Source organism: Rousettus aegyptiacus, unplaced genomic scaffold (assembly GCF_014176215.1).
Source record: "Rousettus aegyptiacus isolate mRouAeg1 unplaced genomic scaffold, mRouAeg1.p scaffold_m13_p_18, whole genome shotgun sequence".
Classification (NCBI taxonomy): domain Eukaryota; kingdom Metazoa; phylum Chordata; class Mammalia; order Chiroptera; family Pteropodidae; genus Rousettus; species Rousettus aegyptiacus.
In genome coordinates, this window is record NW_023416293.1 from 18,007,415 (window position 1) to 18,023,594 (window position 16,180).

At 51.2% G+C, this 16,180-nt stretch overlaps 1 protein-coding gene across 9 annotated transcripts in view; it reads right to left on the reverse strand.

Moving 5' to 3' along the window:
* LYST (lysosomal trafficking regulator) overlaps nucleotides 1–16,180 on the reverse strand; it is a 137,124-nt gene that overhangs the window by 12,521 nt on the left and 108,423 nt on the right. For all 9 annotated transcript variants that reach the window (XR_004955472.1, XM_036235615.1, XM_036235617.1 and 6 more), the window contains 7 exons: nucleotides 15,985–16,051; nucleotides 14,627–14,783; nucleotides 11,652–11,792; nucleotides 10,227–10,444; nucleotides 6,782–7,012; nucleotides 5,705–5,894; nucleotides 2,593–2,729 (listed from right to left, as the gene is read on the reverse strand). Coding sequence is in view for 8 of the 9 variants with exons in the window: in XM_036235615.1 (XP_036091508.1) it covers nucleotides 2,593–2,729; nucleotides 5,705–5,894; nucleotides 6,782–7,012; nucleotides 10,227–10,444; nucleotides 11,652–11,792; nucleotides 14,627–14,783; nucleotides 15,985–16,051 (1,141 nt within the window). In the remaining variant the exon portion in view is untranslated. The remainder of the gene's footprint in view (nucleotides 1–2,592; nucleotides 2,730–5,704; nucleotides 5,895–6,781; nucleotides 7,013–10,226; nucleotides 10,445–11,651; nucleotides 11,793–14,626; nucleotides 14,784–15,984; nucleotides 16,052–16,180) is intronic.

Sequence of the window (16,180 nt, forward strand, 5' to 3'; positions counted from 1 at the left end):
TTGTCTGTTTTACATTCTTCTGTACACACGCACACACACATGTACACACGTGCACACAAATACATGCACACAAACGCATGCAAACACAAACACGCAAACACACACAAACACACGCAAACACACAAACACGCAGCCATTTGTTCCTCAGAAGTTTAAACAAAACGGTCGGAGATTGCCCAAATCCAAGGCTGAATGTGCGTATGTGTGTTTCACATATTGACTTTTACTTTTCCTTTCTTTTTTCTCTTTTCGGTGGGGAAACAAGGACATATAAATAGCGGGCGCTCCTAACATGTCTAAAGACTGCTCATCGGGAGACAAAGGAAACCTGAACATGGAGACAGAAATCCAGCCTCGTTCCTTTGGGGTTATGAACCCTTGGGCCCTAACCCCATTCAAGATTACAAGTGTCCCCCGGCCCTGGCCGACCCCCCTGTGCCGCATCCCCCAAGCTCTGCTCCCACGTGCCCCTCCCCGACTTGGCGAAGCCCCACATTTCACCTCACTGGAAAGACGCAGGTCACCAGCCACGGACCACGTCCTGTTCCCTCCCTTGTGCCTCAAACTATTGCCGCATCCTCGCCTGATTTCGTGGAGGAGGCCCTGCCCCCAGCCTCAAGGTTCCTCAGAAACCTTGTCCTCTCTCAGAATTTCAAACTGTCTTTTGCTGGCTTCTCCCTCAGACCCACAACTGTGTTCAAGTATCTGCTGCCTTAGAAAGTGACTTTTTCTGACCCTGGCTCTTAACTCTATATATCATCAGAGTCACTGAATCCAATTTTATTTTTTGAGTTTCTTTCTTGACTAGTCCTATTTGTAAGAATTGATATTTCTTAACTTATAGTCTTTCTTAGCGGTCTTCTAAAATACAAAGAGAACGTGTACTTGTTTATGTAGAGAATAAAACTCACTCTGTCTTGCGATTGCCACACGGGTCTGCTGAAATCTTTTACAAACCCAAGTGGCATTACAGAATTTAACGATCTTATTTTTTCCTTTATCATGAAATATTCTGCTATTTTGTCGTGCTAGGAATTATTTCATCACTACTCATCAATTATTCCCAACTCTGCTAAAATAAAATAAAACAAGGAAACGAAAGAATGATGGCCCTGCCGGTGGGACAGGGTGACCTGTGGAATAAACTGTCATCCCTTGGCTTCCTCAATGCACTGCCCTGAGAACGCTGTCATCTCTTGAGAAAATAAAAACGAAGCCTGAAGGCACCATTTCCGAAGTCTGCTTTCAGCCTTCTTGGGCACAGTTGGAAATTCAGCAGTTTCCATTTTCTTCCAACAGAAAAAGTAAAACTGACAGAGGAATATGCTTCACAATTTTGTGATCAATCAGAAGACAGAGACAGCAAGACTCTAACGGTGATGGGCGAAGTTGGTCAGTGTGAGACTGCGTATCACATCCCAGGTGGATTTTCTCAAACTGAAGAACTAATGAGTGAGCAATGGATCTCTGACAACGAAAACGAAACACGGCGTTCTCGTCCAGTCAGCCATTTGACCGGAAGTGCTTTACCGCACAGTATTTTGCTAAGAGCATCTGAATCACCCTGTCTTGCTAGAAGGATTTTGAGTGTATTCTTTCATCTTTAACAATGTTTGTGTGCCAGACTTCACGATAGAAATAATTCTGCAATGTGTAAATTCTAATTAAAAGGTCTAATGAGGTGGTTTTTCGCTGTCCTTCATTCTCACCCTTGTGGTTTACTGGTAAGCCAGGTAACACGAGGCGCTTTTTCAGGAACATTTAGAGTTAAGTGCAAGTCATCGCGCTCCTTTCTCGCACTGCCCAAAATTCCCCAAAAGCCCCTTGCTCCGTTTCTGAGGCGTGCAGGGCACAGGGGTGATTGTTAGGACACACGATTGGGCAGCAGGTGCTGCGTCGGTAAGGGACGTCTGGAAACGGTAAAGGAGCCTCCCGCGGAGAGGCAGCCACACACGCTAGTAGTTGTGGCGGGACATACACAGACCCGTGGCGTTCAGTGTCCGGAGTAATAACTCCCACGGATTTCGGAAACACCTTACGACAGCTTGGCAAGTGCATGGTTAAAGGCTGACTATCCCAGAGCCAAGGAGGGGGGGAGGCGGAAGGTGAAGCGAGGGACGTGCCAAAGGTGACAGAGGGAAGACCGCGCCAGGCGCCACCGCAGGTCACTGGGTTTAGTTGGGCCCGAAGCTCGCTCTGCCACACTGCGATGCCTAAATACCGGATCCACTTAGGGAAAACCAGGCGCAGGAGACGGCACTCTGGTTACGGAGAAGGACAGGGTGACGGAAGGCGGGGGAGACTGCGGAGGAAGCAATGCTGGTTTTGTTCGAACACTATACCCTCGGCTGTCGCCGGGTCGGAGGTTATTATATGATCCCAGTGAGATAAAGGGTAGAGGACGATGTTGGGGACATGGCAGACCGGTGGAGGCTCAGCTGTCGGTCAGCACTGTGAACACGGCGCGTCCACCACCAGCGGCTTCCTGACTGGACTGAACGCTGGATCGTAAGGACCGGCCGCCAGCCGCCTGGCCCCTCCTGCGAGCATCACGGTTTGTCACTACCGTGAAGTGGTCATCGAGAACGTTACCTGGTACTGCTGGGAACTCTGTATGAAGTTGACCGGAGGCTCGCTCTGCTTGCTCTTCAGCCTGAGGATGTTGTCGGCATAGCCCCAGCTCAGGATGGCCGACCACTGGATGTCCGTGCTGTTCATGCTCCTCACGCCTCGGGAAGGGAGACAGGGAAGCGTCAGACGGCCCCCCGCTCCGCGGCTCTGTGACACCCCCCAATGCCACGGCCCGGAGGCTGCAGTTCACAGAGCAGAACGCGGCACCGTTCCGGGGCAAAATCACCTTTATATCACGAGACTGGTTTATGTTTGTTTCGTTCCTTGAATGCTAAGGAAATTCTAAGGGTGGTACTGTATTTACTCTGATTCACATTAAATTTTTACTAAAGACAGAAACGGTCAGGCTTATTACTCCGATCATGTTCTGCGACACCTTTACCTTTAAAAATAAACATGAACTAGATGCTGTTTAAATGCTTCCGAGATGACCCTGCTGAGAAGGCCTATGACAACTGTGGGTACCGGGAAGGGAAGTGTTGGAGCGGAAGCCACGGCCCCTGCGAGAGGGGGCCCCCCCCCGCTGTCAGGACGGCGTGGACGGCCCTCATTCGGCAAGGTCTGCCCCTTTCTCCTCTCTCTCCCTTACAACCGAGCATTACCGCCTGTGGGATAGAGACGGGACCTCCTGCCTCTCGTTCCCGGCGCTCTTCACGGGCCCTGCCCGGCTGGGATGCTGAGCGGGATGCTGAGCGGGATGCTGAGCGGGATGCTGAGCGGGCTACCGCAGCACCTGTGCTGTGACCGGCTCTGCCCTTGCAGCTCGGGCGCTTTATGTCCCTTACGGAGAGACAGCGCCTCGTCCATCCCAGGACCTCGCCAACGCCCATCGCAAGGAAGGACACACCAAATAAATCTTTGTTAAATGAATCAACGGCATGTTGAAAACAGAACCAAGGATTCTGTTGAGTAAACAGCAAATGCTGACTTCGGTTTGGCAACAAAGGCATCGGGAAGCGTTTGCTGAGTAAGCACACATTCTTCTAAGTACTTGCTGCAGGGCAAGGAACCACACCCCGTGAGTGCCGCCCGCCCCCCCCCCCCCAACAAACTCTACCGGAACGCTGGGCTGGGGTCGCTGCTCCATGGACCAGGCACGTTTCATAACTGTTCTAAGGGTCCTATCCCAGTCACGCAAAATGCAGCATCTTTTTTTTCCTCCCGTACTTATTAGCATCTTTTTTGTTTGTTTTTTAAATAAACTTCTCCTTTACTTATTAGAACAGTGGATTTTTTACTCAAGCCCCAGAGATTGTAACGCAGTGTTTCTCAAATGAGACCCAAACATGTATATTTTGAACAGAAGCGCCTCGGGCGGTATGAGACACTTTGCTTACCGTTGTTTGTTAAAACAATGACTGCTTGGTGGCAATAATGCACTGTGTATGTGTAACTCAGCCAAACTACAGTTACTTCACCCAGCAAGTGCTCAGCACTGCAGCTGTTAGCGTGTGACTCGACTTCCCTCCCGTTCGCCCAAGGCCCCCTGGCCTGTCCACGTGGGCTGTGCCGCCATGGCTGCAGACCTGCCCTGGGGACCTGACAGCCGGAGGACATTTCTGAAGCACTTGGAATGAGGCAGGCACTGTGCTGATAGCTCCCCACACAGAGTCACTGAGTCCTCACGGCCATTGCCCTGTGAGGCGAACCCTTTTGCCAGTCCCATTTTATAGGTCAAAAGCCAGGATCCGGAGGGCGTGGGCAAGTTCCTCAAGGTTGCACAGCACTGAGGAGCAAACTCAGGCCACAGCCACCACTGCTGTGATTACAGCGCCGCCCTGGACACGCCCGGACTCTGGCGAACCCCACATACGTTCTGCCAGGACACAGTGCAGTCTGGACGAACACCGCTCCCGAGGGCGCGCTCAGGCTGTGGCTGCAGCAGCGCATGTGGGACGGGTGGACGGCACGGGGGACACGTTCAGGTCCCATCATGCTAAGCGGTAAGACCCGCCCTTTCTCGTCTGCTCCGCAGAGATAAACTTCGATCCACTCTAATTTTTTTAAGGGTAAACTACTTGCACATTTTGGTACTTTAAATATTACTACTTGTGACACTACACAGCTCATTGATACACACTAGTGAGAATAAATCGCTGATACCACAATAATCACGATTAAACGGATTTGGCTTATCTTATAACTCATGAAACTTAAATGACATGGTATGCAGCCTCTCTTAGTTCTAACTATAAAATGAACTATATCGTTCACTTCGTGATAGAGTTAAGGGTGAGTCTGGAAGAACCGTGGCCCAGCCGCACACTCCATGCACACGATCGACGTCTGGGGAGACCAGCATCCTCGTCACGGAGCTGTCCGCGGGGGGCGCTACATGGACCCCGAGGAGCACAGCACACAGACGCAGCGTTAGATGCTGGCGTGTGCCAGCTAAGAGGCCGCTGCCCTGGCCCACGTGCTGGGTCAGGCACACTTGCACACGCCTGACGCCGTGCGCCTCAGGCGTGCAAGGCCCACGCCTGCCGAGCGGGGAGGGTTCTCTTGCGCTTACTGAAACGGCTCATTTGGAAGGGCTGGGGCAAGACTCCAGTGGCAAACGTCCCCAGTTTTTCGGTGTCCAGGTGACGTTCGGAACAGGAAGAGGACGTGACCGCATAGCACTTTACGACCCGCTGCTTTCAGTGAGTCGGTGCATAGAGACTGAGAAAGGACCGCCTTCCGGGCACGCGTGTTTTTAAGAACTACCCTCCAGGCCATCGGGCCTTTGTTCTTCGACTGGCTCTTGTAACTGTATCTCCCGAGGCACCAGACTCGCTGGGCATGCGAGTCGTCTGCTCTGGGGTTTGACAGCCGCGGCGTGTGCCTTCCCATGAGCGCGACAGTTTACACCGTGTGTCCTTTGTGCTCCTCTCATTTCCATTGGTGCTGCATTTAATTCCCTTCTTTTTTCATGAAGTACGTTTTAATTCCTGCTTTATAATAAATAACCACACATTTGAGCAGAGTTTTCACCAAGGACTCAGGAAACTTAGACATAAAACCCACTGGCAGCACAAATAAGCTGGAAACATTTGGATCTCTTGGGAGGGACTGGCATTATGTTTTATTTTACCTTGTTCTTTGCTGTACGTCATCAGGAGACAGAAATTTCGGGACAAACCGCAGATCGCCCTGGTGGGCAGGGCCTGGAGCGAACCGAACCTCTCTCCGTGCGGCTGGCTGAAGCAGACCACGGGCATGGGGGCGCTTGGGGAGCCCACGTACTCCCCCCACTTCAAGCCTCTGATCCACGGCAAAGGACTCTGAAACCGAGGGAAGGGAAGAGGATGATTTTTCAAAAAAGGTAGTAAATACTGTTTAGAAGCTAAGCAGGGTCAGGCCTGGTTAGTACTTGGATGGGAGACCACCTAGGAAGACCAGGCACTGTAGGCGTAAAAAATAAAAAAAAAATAATTAAAAGAAGAAACAATCGTCCAAACAAGGTCTGAAAACCGTTTCCTCTTCAGATGGATCGCAGGCCAGTCTGAGGCTCGCCGCCTCGTTTCACCCCGAGGGCCTTCGCGGCCTCTTCCCCGAGCCTCCCACCTTCTGCGTCCCTGTGGCAAACCCTCGTGACACCCTTCACCTCAGTGTCCCGTCTCATGCTGCTTTTATAGGGAGAATCGAGTTGAGGATTGGAATCCATCTTCCTTTTAAGGTTTTTTGGCTTTATTTTTCTATTTCAAAGTAAAAATTATACCGAGTTCCTATTTTAAGAAGCAGTACTTTTACTGTTGGGGTCTGCGGGGGCAAAGACTCTGGAAGGTTCCGTGTTAACTGTAAACTGAAACCTTCGTGCCTCCGGCGGGGGATCCCAGGGGGAGATGGGCACCAGCACCCCCCACCCCCGTCCGGGGCGGTGCCTCTCTGGTCCGCGGGTCCCTGTCACAGCGCCCCTTACGGTGACCTCTGGAGGTCACCCTCCGAGGTCACGACCCGAGCTGAGCTCCCGGGAGCGCCCTCTCCCCATCCCCGACCCGGCCCCCACTGCACGGGGACCCCGCTGCTGCCGCCACGCCGCGGCCGCCGGCTGGCGCACGCCTACGGCGGCCACCGAGCCACTCGCGCTGGCCCCGAGCCTGCCCGGGGGCCCGACTCCTCGGGGTGCAGGTCGGAGCTGCTGAACCCCCCCGAAACCCAGAGCGCGTACCGGGGAGGCAGCCTCCTTGGCCTGCTCGCGGCTCTCCCTGAACGCCAGCTGCACCAGCAGGCCCACGGCGGCCGGCAGCTCGCCCTCCACGCCGAGCCTGGCGCCGGCCCGGCCCACGTGCGCCGCCTGGAACAGCTGGCGTGGCGTCTGGCCGTAGGTCTTGATCATGGTTTCCAGGGCGCGCCGCTGGACGGGATCCTCCACGGCGGACACGTCCATGCCGAAGTACGTCTGCGGGGAGAGCGAAGGGGGGGGGGGTCTGTGCCCGGCAAGGGCGGCGGGGACCCCGCTGCAGACACAGCTGCCCTGCTCCCGGCCGGCTGCCCTCCCATCTGACATGGAAATGACCCCGCGACGCTGCCCCTCAGGCTCAGGGGCCTCGGGGTCGCACGGGGGTCAGCACAGGAGCAACCGCATTTCTCGATGGGCGAGGGAAAACAACGCGCCTCGGCGGGCTGCGTGCTGGGGAAGCATGCTCACGAAACTGCTTTCGGCTCAAGACCAGAGCATATCACATGATACTAAATTATGGAAAAAACGATTTGTCTAAAGTGACACCCAGGTAAAGGCTAAAGCGAAGTTAAGGTGGCGGTGCAGCAGGGGGTTCGGGTCTCGCAGTCCTCATGAAACCTGCAAGTGCGTTAGGGAGCCGCAGTGGGATCCCACGCTCCCGGGTGCCGCGGCCGTCACCGCGCCCTCCTCTCAGCGTCGTCACCCTCAGGGGCAGAGCGACAGCGACGGGAACTCTCTCCCCAGCCGGCAGTCGGCAGCTGGGCACAGATCTGCCACGCTTTGGGCAAACTCACTCATAAAATTTATCTTTTCGCATTTAATCAGTCATAGCAAATTTCGCTTACATCTTTAGATATGGTATTTCTGTAAGTGCCAAAATGAAACGTCAAGGATTCTTCAGATGTGAAATAACCTTCCGCACGACTCCCTCCCCGCAGGACTCCTCGCCGGATCCTCGGCGCAAACGCTCATCTGAGCGGGGTCGTCCTTCGCGGCTGCCTGACTTACCGTGCCCAGGAGTGAAGACTGGGATGATCCTCCAGCCACGACTGTTTGTTTTAAGACAGCGCAGCCTTACGTTCTGTGTATCGGTTTCTAAGCGAAACCCACACGTTAGTGAACGATGAATTCATGCCAAAAGACATTCCTTATTAAAAAGTTAACCTTTACTTGCACCTAACTGCACAGCAGACATTATCCCATGTGAATGTCCTTCATTATTTATGAGGTTGGTATTATTGTTCTCATTTTATAAATTTGTGTATTTGAAGTTGAGCTATTTGCCTAAGGTCACATAGCAAGTGGTGGAGTTACAAAGTGAGAAATTGAAGTCAATTCCGAATTCAGAGACTGTGCCCTTAATCATTACACTTGGTTTTGTCCTGTGAATTAAATTTATAAAATTCCTAGAACAATGGCATAAACTCTCTTTTTAAAGTTTTAAAGTTCCAAAGAATTAGTGAAAAAAAAAAAAAAAAAAACAACCCAGCAAGATGAGAATTACGTGCTATGTTTCAGCACGCAGATACCTTTAACGTGAACTTTACATTAATAATTGAAAAGATAGGGCAGGATTATAGGCACAGAACATATTAAGATTAATGTCAAAATTCCTAATTGCTTTTAAAGTTACATTTTAGATCAAATATGAATGTTCAAAAGTCACACCTGAAGCCTCGCCTGTGTTTTACGCTGCTCTAATATGAAACTATCGTCCACCAGCCAAACCGCATCATGGGCCCCTTTCAGAACGCTGCGCCGAGCATGCCTCTTCTGTTAGAGTCGCTGTCCCGGGTCTGATTCTCCCTTCCAGCCCTGAGGTCCCTTAGGGGGTTTACTTTTCTATCGCCTTAGAAGTACTTAAAATAATTACTCAGCGAAATGGACTAAAGAGGTTTTTACTTTAAAACTACTATTCGGGAATGGATCTCCGGCATAAAGAAGCCCGGACGCAGTGTGCTCCTGTAGGTTCTGCTCGTGCATTTTAGCTGAATCTGCTGTAAACACTGATGAGTCTACACGGAAAACCGCAACCGGAGGGGAAGGCCGAGATCTCTCTGATTCCACCGCCAGACTTCACAGTTAGGAAAACAAAGCGGCTCAGCGGCCCTGCAGGGCACTGCTGGTTCCTCCGCCCTTACTCAGCATTTAAGGAGTCCGGGGCAGCACAGGGAACGGCTGTCTCCCCTGGTTTTCCCTCCGGCCCCTCAGCCGTGAGGAATCGCCCCGAGTCCCACTTCCGGCCCCTGCTCTCCTCGCAGCCCCATCTCCCTGCCTGAGTATTACTCATCTTTGCATCCCCGGAGGTGAGCAAAATGCTTCCTGGATAAATTTTGGTAGCCTGCATCCCCGGAGGTGAGCAAAATGCTTCCTGGATAAATTTTGGTAGCCTAACAACATCAAAAAGTCTATGTGAAAGTGTAACAATTCTACTTCTAGAATTTATCTTAAGGAAATAAAGATGTACAGAAAGAAATAACCTCAGCAATATTAATTTTAATAGCAAATACATACTAAATATCCAACGATAGGGGACTGGTTAAATAAATTATCATATAGCCTTACTTGGGAAGAGGAATTAGCATTAATATTATTATATAAATGGAATGATGGATAGGAAAGAGTCTAGAAGGTGGTTTTGATAGTTCTATCTGGACGGTGATACCGAAGTTGATTTTTAAATTTCCTCTTCCTTTTGTAGTCTGTATTTTATACATTTTTCTAACAAGGCACAAACACCATTCTGCAGTAAGAAAAAACGGTGCCATTTAAAAACAACACGTGCACAGGACAGAGTGCAGGAAGGAGTCAGCACGGCGGGCCTCAGCCGCTCTGCTGGGGAAGGCTGCTTGCAAGGCGGCCTGGGCTGCACCGGAGACGGGGGTTTCTGGAGAGTTCCACCGCCCCCACCTGACGAGAGTGGCTCCCCGTGCCGAAACCCCGAGCCGAAACCGTCTGGTTCATGCTCAACACCTGCTTTCCTCCCGGGCATCTGGACTTGCAGCACAAGAGACCGAGAGGTGCCCACGGCACCAGCCCCTGTCCAAACCCTGGGCACTGAGTCCCTAACGAGCCTCTCTGGTAAATGACACGTTGTCATAACTGGCCCTGGAGGGAGCAACTGTGTTCTGTGGTTCCCGGGGGAAGCTCGTGGCTTCTGTTGATTTTGCTTTGCATCCGTGTCGCTGTGATAACCTCAGCTGTCAGCACGACCACACGCTGAGTCCTCAAGTCGGCCCCCGACCGGGGACAGACAGCACCTTAGTCGTTTTTAAAGAGGTGAAATATGAAACCCGGAAACCCTGGGCAGCCATTTAGTGTCACGCCAATTCTCTTGGCTGACTTAGGCACTGTAAAGAAACGGCCTACCAGCCACCCTTTCGGCACTCGGGGCGACCTGACGTACGTGCAGGTGCTGCTCGGAGCCACTTACAGCAGGATGGAACACGTTGATGGCCTGAACGGACGCCTTCCCCTTCTGCTTGTACCCGAACACCAGGTCGATCCACTGGCAGATGTTCTGGGACACGTGCTCAGACTCCAGGGCCTGTCGGTGGATGAGGATGAAGAGACGAGGGTCGTTCCGAGCCCACGGCGGGAGGTTGACGTGGTTGACTCGCTCGCCGTTCTGCCGCACCCCAAAGTCGAAACCTGAGGAGGAAGGCGGGTGTTCATGTTTATCTCCCCCAAAGCACGCCTCGCTTGGCCCTCTGAGCGGGTCTCCAGCGTTCACAGAAACAGCCGCTGTGCGCTATGACCAGGAGCAGGAGCCGCGAAGCGGACAGTAACGCCACCGCTCCCGCGTCCTTGGCCCGCGACAGCGCTGCCCGGATGGACGCTACGAAGTCGGCTTCGCGTTCTTTCAACTATACTGCCCCGCGAAGGGGGAGACGCCCGCCACCCCCCGCTGCCGGGCCACGCTGCTCCCGAGCTTCTGACTACGAAGACTGTGATGTGTAACACATTTATTGTTTGGAGCCACAAAGTTTTGGGGTTATCTGCCGTGCAGTCATAGAACCTGGAACTTACCTATCGGGGTGATGGACAGAGAGAACGAGCACAGCTTTAACTAAGAGCCCCAAAGCGAAAGCCGCACGGCCAGACCCTACAGTGCGGGTGCTGGTTCCAGTCCCATGGGGACGCCAGGAAACGCGCCCCAGGGGTCCCCGTGCGGCTTTCGTTACTAACAATTCTCCAAACAACGCCGGGCGGGCCCGTTAGTACAGAATGGGATTCTACAGTAATTCGCCCAACACTAACTTCTCTGAAGACATAATTGTTAACTTTGTATATTCCTAAAGGTCGCAGAAAATGTAGAATTGCACAATATTGGAAAACAACCCAAAAATACCTCTTAAAAGGTTAATTGATCTTCTGTTAAAGAAGAGGTGAGGTTGACCAAGATTGTTGGTCACTGGCGTCACAGAAAATTTTCTTTTCATTATTATATTTCTGGTTAGAGTGTTTCATCTCTAACTCAGTCATTCCTCATTAAATCACTGAGATTTTAGTTAATTTACACTATGCTTTCAATAAATCCATGACTCATTTTTTTAAAACAGTGAGCATATCTATAACCTTTGCAATGAGAAAAAATAAAGTGATTTCTATAATAAAATCATAATACATACTTACGAATACCTTTGATACTTAAAAGTTAGTTTTCCAAATGTATTTGGTCCTATAAAATACTTAAAATCCTTGTGCTTACTTGGAAATAAAATTATACACTTAATAAAGGTATTTCTCATTTATAGACTCAAATTTTATAACTTACAAAAGCTATTTTTTGTTTTTGGACAATTATAAAATAGAAACAAATCCTCGGAAACAAGTTGGAAGTGATTTACTGTGATACCTTCTCGGTTAACTAGGAACTCTGGAAGATAGAAGAACTCTGGGATGAGTTCTTTCACGTCAGTCATGGATTCAAAAGATGACAGACGCCACGTTGTATTTGTAGAATGAAATGTTCTGTCTGGAATGTCAAAACTTTGATCTATAAAGAAATACAAATAACACAGTTAAGACACAAGGGCCTAACTCCATTTGAAGTCTGTCATCATTCATTTTTGCTACTTCAAAAAGATGTAAACGATGCTCATTTTGCTTGTCCACAGTTTGAAAGACATTCATTTATTGTTGAAAATAAATATTTCCATACGTAACTTGAGCCCGTCATATTATTTTAAATCCGTATTACGTTTTCACAGTTCACATACCTGGATGCGTGTGTGTCACGTGTTTAATTGGTGACTTTCACCCGAGTGGAACGAAGGTTCCGTGAGGCAGGGTCGGGGGCGTCGCCCGCACATACTAGCTGCTCAGTGATGGTTTATTCGTTGAATGAATGATAAGGAAGTAAAATTGAAGTTCAAGTGGGCAAAATGGGTTTTTCCCCATCAGGAAGCAATTATTCCTTCACCTCTAATTGTTAAGATTGCTTTTGCTTCTTTCTTTTTTTTTGGGGGGGGGGGCATTGCTTTTAGATACTCTAACTCTAAAATAATTAAGTATTATTTCCTATGAAAGAAAATCAAACTAGGCATAATCACTCCTTTGCTTAGCTATTCTGGTGTAGACCACAGTAGGCAATAACTGAGCTGTGACCGTCTCTCTTCCATCAGTGGTTGTCGGACTCCAGCCCCAGGCAGGCCGGGGACAGGCGGCCCAGGCCCCTGACGTCAGCGGTGAGGCTGCTTCTCAGGGCCTGAGTCGGCTCCCTGAGACTCCTTGGCACCAGCCGAAGACCTGAGCACGACCTGTCATTTGGAAACCATCCCAGACCAGCCTCGGCATCACGCAAGGCACAGGGGTAACGGGCGAGCCAGCGTCCCCAGAGCCGCGCGGCCCGCCCAGCGCATTCGCTGCTGCCCGCGGGACCTCCTCCCGCAGCGCGCTGCGTGGGCGCCGTGTGGGCACCGGCTGCCGCTCGGCAGGGCAAGGAATGTTTGCAAACACCCTTTTCTCAGGAAGCAGGGCGGGCCACTGGAAAACGATCTCCTGACTCACTCAGGAACAAAAGTTACCAATCTACACGAACGGCAGGAAAATCAGAGGCATTCTGCAAGCGAGTGGTAGAGTCAGTGTCTGGAGTGGAGGCTGCGGGACTGGGGTACAAGGCGGGGAGTTCTGTTCCGAATTTTAGATTCTCTGCAGCTTCTTAGTTTAAAAAAAAAAAAAAAAAAAGGTACCACCACAAATCCCCAGGACGCGTGTTAAACTAGCCTTCGTAACCAGCAGCACTTTGGCCTCCCGGGGACGGCTGGCGGTGTCCGGAAACATTTTTGGTTCTCAGAGCTGGTCAAGGAGATGCCACCAGCACCCGGTGGGCGGAGACCAGGGATACTGCTCACGGTCGGCGGTGCCCAGGACGCCCGGCAGAGGACTACGTGGCTCAAATGACTTACAGTGCCCAGACATCTCAACCAGACGTCTAGAAATAAGCCCAAAAGCCAGCAGTAATCACTGACTGCCAATCAGACGGCACTGAATGGGGGGCTCGGTGAGTCCCTGTCTTTTTAACTAACCGCTCTTACATACACAGTGAAGAGAACCTATCATAAGAACAACATTTGTAATAATAATTTAAAAATTTTACTTGGCTGGGAGTTTCATATTGGGTTAAAAGAAACGGAGGGCAGTGATGGCTCCGTCACACACCGCGGGGGTCCCAAACCACACCTGAAGAGTTCTTTTTTACCCTGACGCCACTTTTTAATTAGGGCATTCACAAGTCGGAACACGTCCAGAAAGATGATCGCAATATGACAGGTTTGGAAACCCAGTGTTCAAGGATGGCTTGAACACTGGTTTTGAAGACTCCTTCCTCAGCACAGACTGTCCTGGTTATTTATTTATTTACTTTTTGCATTCTTGGCAGCAGCTGGGCTCAGACCTGGCACAGAGAAGGCTCTCGACCTGACGTCAAATTAACTAAGGATAATCAGCCTGGGCACAATCCACCCTGGGAGGGAGAAAGGGGTCGGGACAGGAATCTTCGCATATTTGAATGGCCGTCCCGCGGAACATTTGTTTTGTGTACTAATGGAGGGAAAACATAGAAAAGCCCCTTCGCGGAGAGAGAATACGAAGTTCACTTCCCCAAGAGACGCACGTGAGCGCGGCGTTCACGGCAGTTCCGGGGGGCGGGCAGACGAGTGGGCCCCGAGCCCACGGAGGGCTGTGGGCGCCGTGGGAACGGCTGCCACTGGAGACCGTGGGTGTGCCCCACGCGCGCGCACGCCAGCAGGCTCGCCCCTGCCCGGCGTCCTCGGGCCTGCGGGGCCACTCACAGCACCAAGGTCGAGGGTTACGGCCTGGATAAATGTCGCTGCGGCTAAGGTGGCAGTGTGGCTCTCCCAGGTTTACGTAGGAGTTATTTACAAGAAATGACAACATGATGTACGGCTCTCACACACCTTACGTGACCTGGAATCATCATTAAGCTAAATGTCTTTAAAAGTGAATTGCACATACTTTAAAAGGGTAAAAAAGGCAAATTTACGGTATGTGAACTACGGTATGTAAATTTCGTTTTTGTGAACTTAGACCTACTCAATTTGAAGCTAAAATCTGAGATATTTCCAAGACGATGTGGCTTGCTGCAGAATTTCTGAGAATTTTATTGGAGGAACACACGGAATTCTCTTCCTGGGTCTGGCTGGTCTCAGACGTTCTCAGGAAGTCACCGTGCTCCTGGTGGCTTACCTTGACGCCCTCAGGAAGTCACCGTGCTCCCGGTGGCTTACCTTGACGCCCTCGGGAAGTCACCGTGCTCCCGGTGGCTTACCTTGACGCCCTTGGGAAGTCACCGCACTCCCGGTGGCTTACCTTGATAGGCCAGGAACATCCTGGTGAAGGGCGGCATCCTGACCAGGAAGTGGAGCACCGTGCCGCTGTTGGAGTAGTGGGAGCCATAGTGGTAGGGCTGCACGGGGGGCAGGGGGTCGTCCTCACGGGCTCCCTTGCGGTATTCTTCCTCCAGGTACTGCAGGGGACAGGGGGTCCAGAGACTTCAGGACGGCGCGCTCCGGGCGAAGCTGGGAAAGCCTCCCCGGTCTTCTGCTCCCCCCTCCCCCCTCGCCCCTGTGACACCATCCTCCGATGTGGCCCTCGCGCTGTGCTCGGGCCTCGCCGCCGGGAGTGTCCGGGGCTCTCCTCCCCAGTGCCTGGCCGAGGCCCGGGCTCCAGGAGGCATCGGCCCGTCGGGCCTCTACCTGTTCTGCACCTTCCCCAGCTCCGCCAGCTCAGGGCCCCTGGTGTCTAAGCCCGCGGAGCAGCCGCCAGAGCTGCTGCCACCACCAGACACGGCGGTGTCACGATGGGCTCAGGACACGCGCGGTGTCCTCTCGAAGCGCCTTCTAGCAGTGCGACTGCACAGAAGCGTAAGACCATCGCGTTACGGGAATTCTCCGTGGAACGTTTGTGGCCGTTTCGCAGGGCAGCTCCACAGGGACGAGAACACGGTGACTTCCCGCCACTCCCGTCTTCCCACCCTTCTCATCTCCCAGGGCTGCTGCCTGGCTCTGACGACAAGGTCAGGTGACAGCGAATTTCTGCAGTCACTTCTCCCCAATCCCCACGGCACCGCCCCATTTTCAATGACAGACAATCCAGCAGTGACAGTTATAACATGCTTGGAGGGAACTTTCCGGAATGTTGACATGAAATAACGTGGTGGACATGATGATACAGCATGTGACTAATGCGTTTACTTGAATTCCAAACAGAATTTCATTAAGATTAATTTCGCAGATGTAATTCACTTCTATTTTTAAACTTCAAAAATCTGGTAATTTCTGTTAATACGGTGATGCGTACTTGGCTGACTATGAAGAACAAGGGATCAGGGTACGTCACAGGTCTAGTGACCTGTCACAGAAATAACTTGGGTTACACCAAGCTCGTCCCTGGGAACCTGTGAGTTTTATAAGGAATACGGTTATTTCTATTTTTCAATATGACAATGGAGATTAACTTCTAATTTATGCCCCAAGAAGTGTACTTCTTTTTCTGGGCAAAGTACTTTCGGAGAATTGAGATAGAGAATAATATTTAAACTCATGAGATTTCTAGTTGTCTGTCAGTTAAAGCACAAGGAAACGAAAAACAGAAAAATCAAGTAAAGCATAAGTCTATAAAGTAAAACTCGTTTTCCTTTACCAAAATATGAAGAAACCGAAGCCTACCTTGTACGTGTCCACGTACCGGTCTTCCTTCTCTTTATACTGCACAGCGATGGGCTTGGAGAGGTTTCTACAAAGGAAGAGACAATGGAAAGACAGGAAGGATTTCGGGACCGTCAGGATTAAGCTGCCTAGATGTCTGCATCCTTTGCGTAAATAAGTGACAGAAAAATCACGTGTCGATGAGTGCTTTCACATG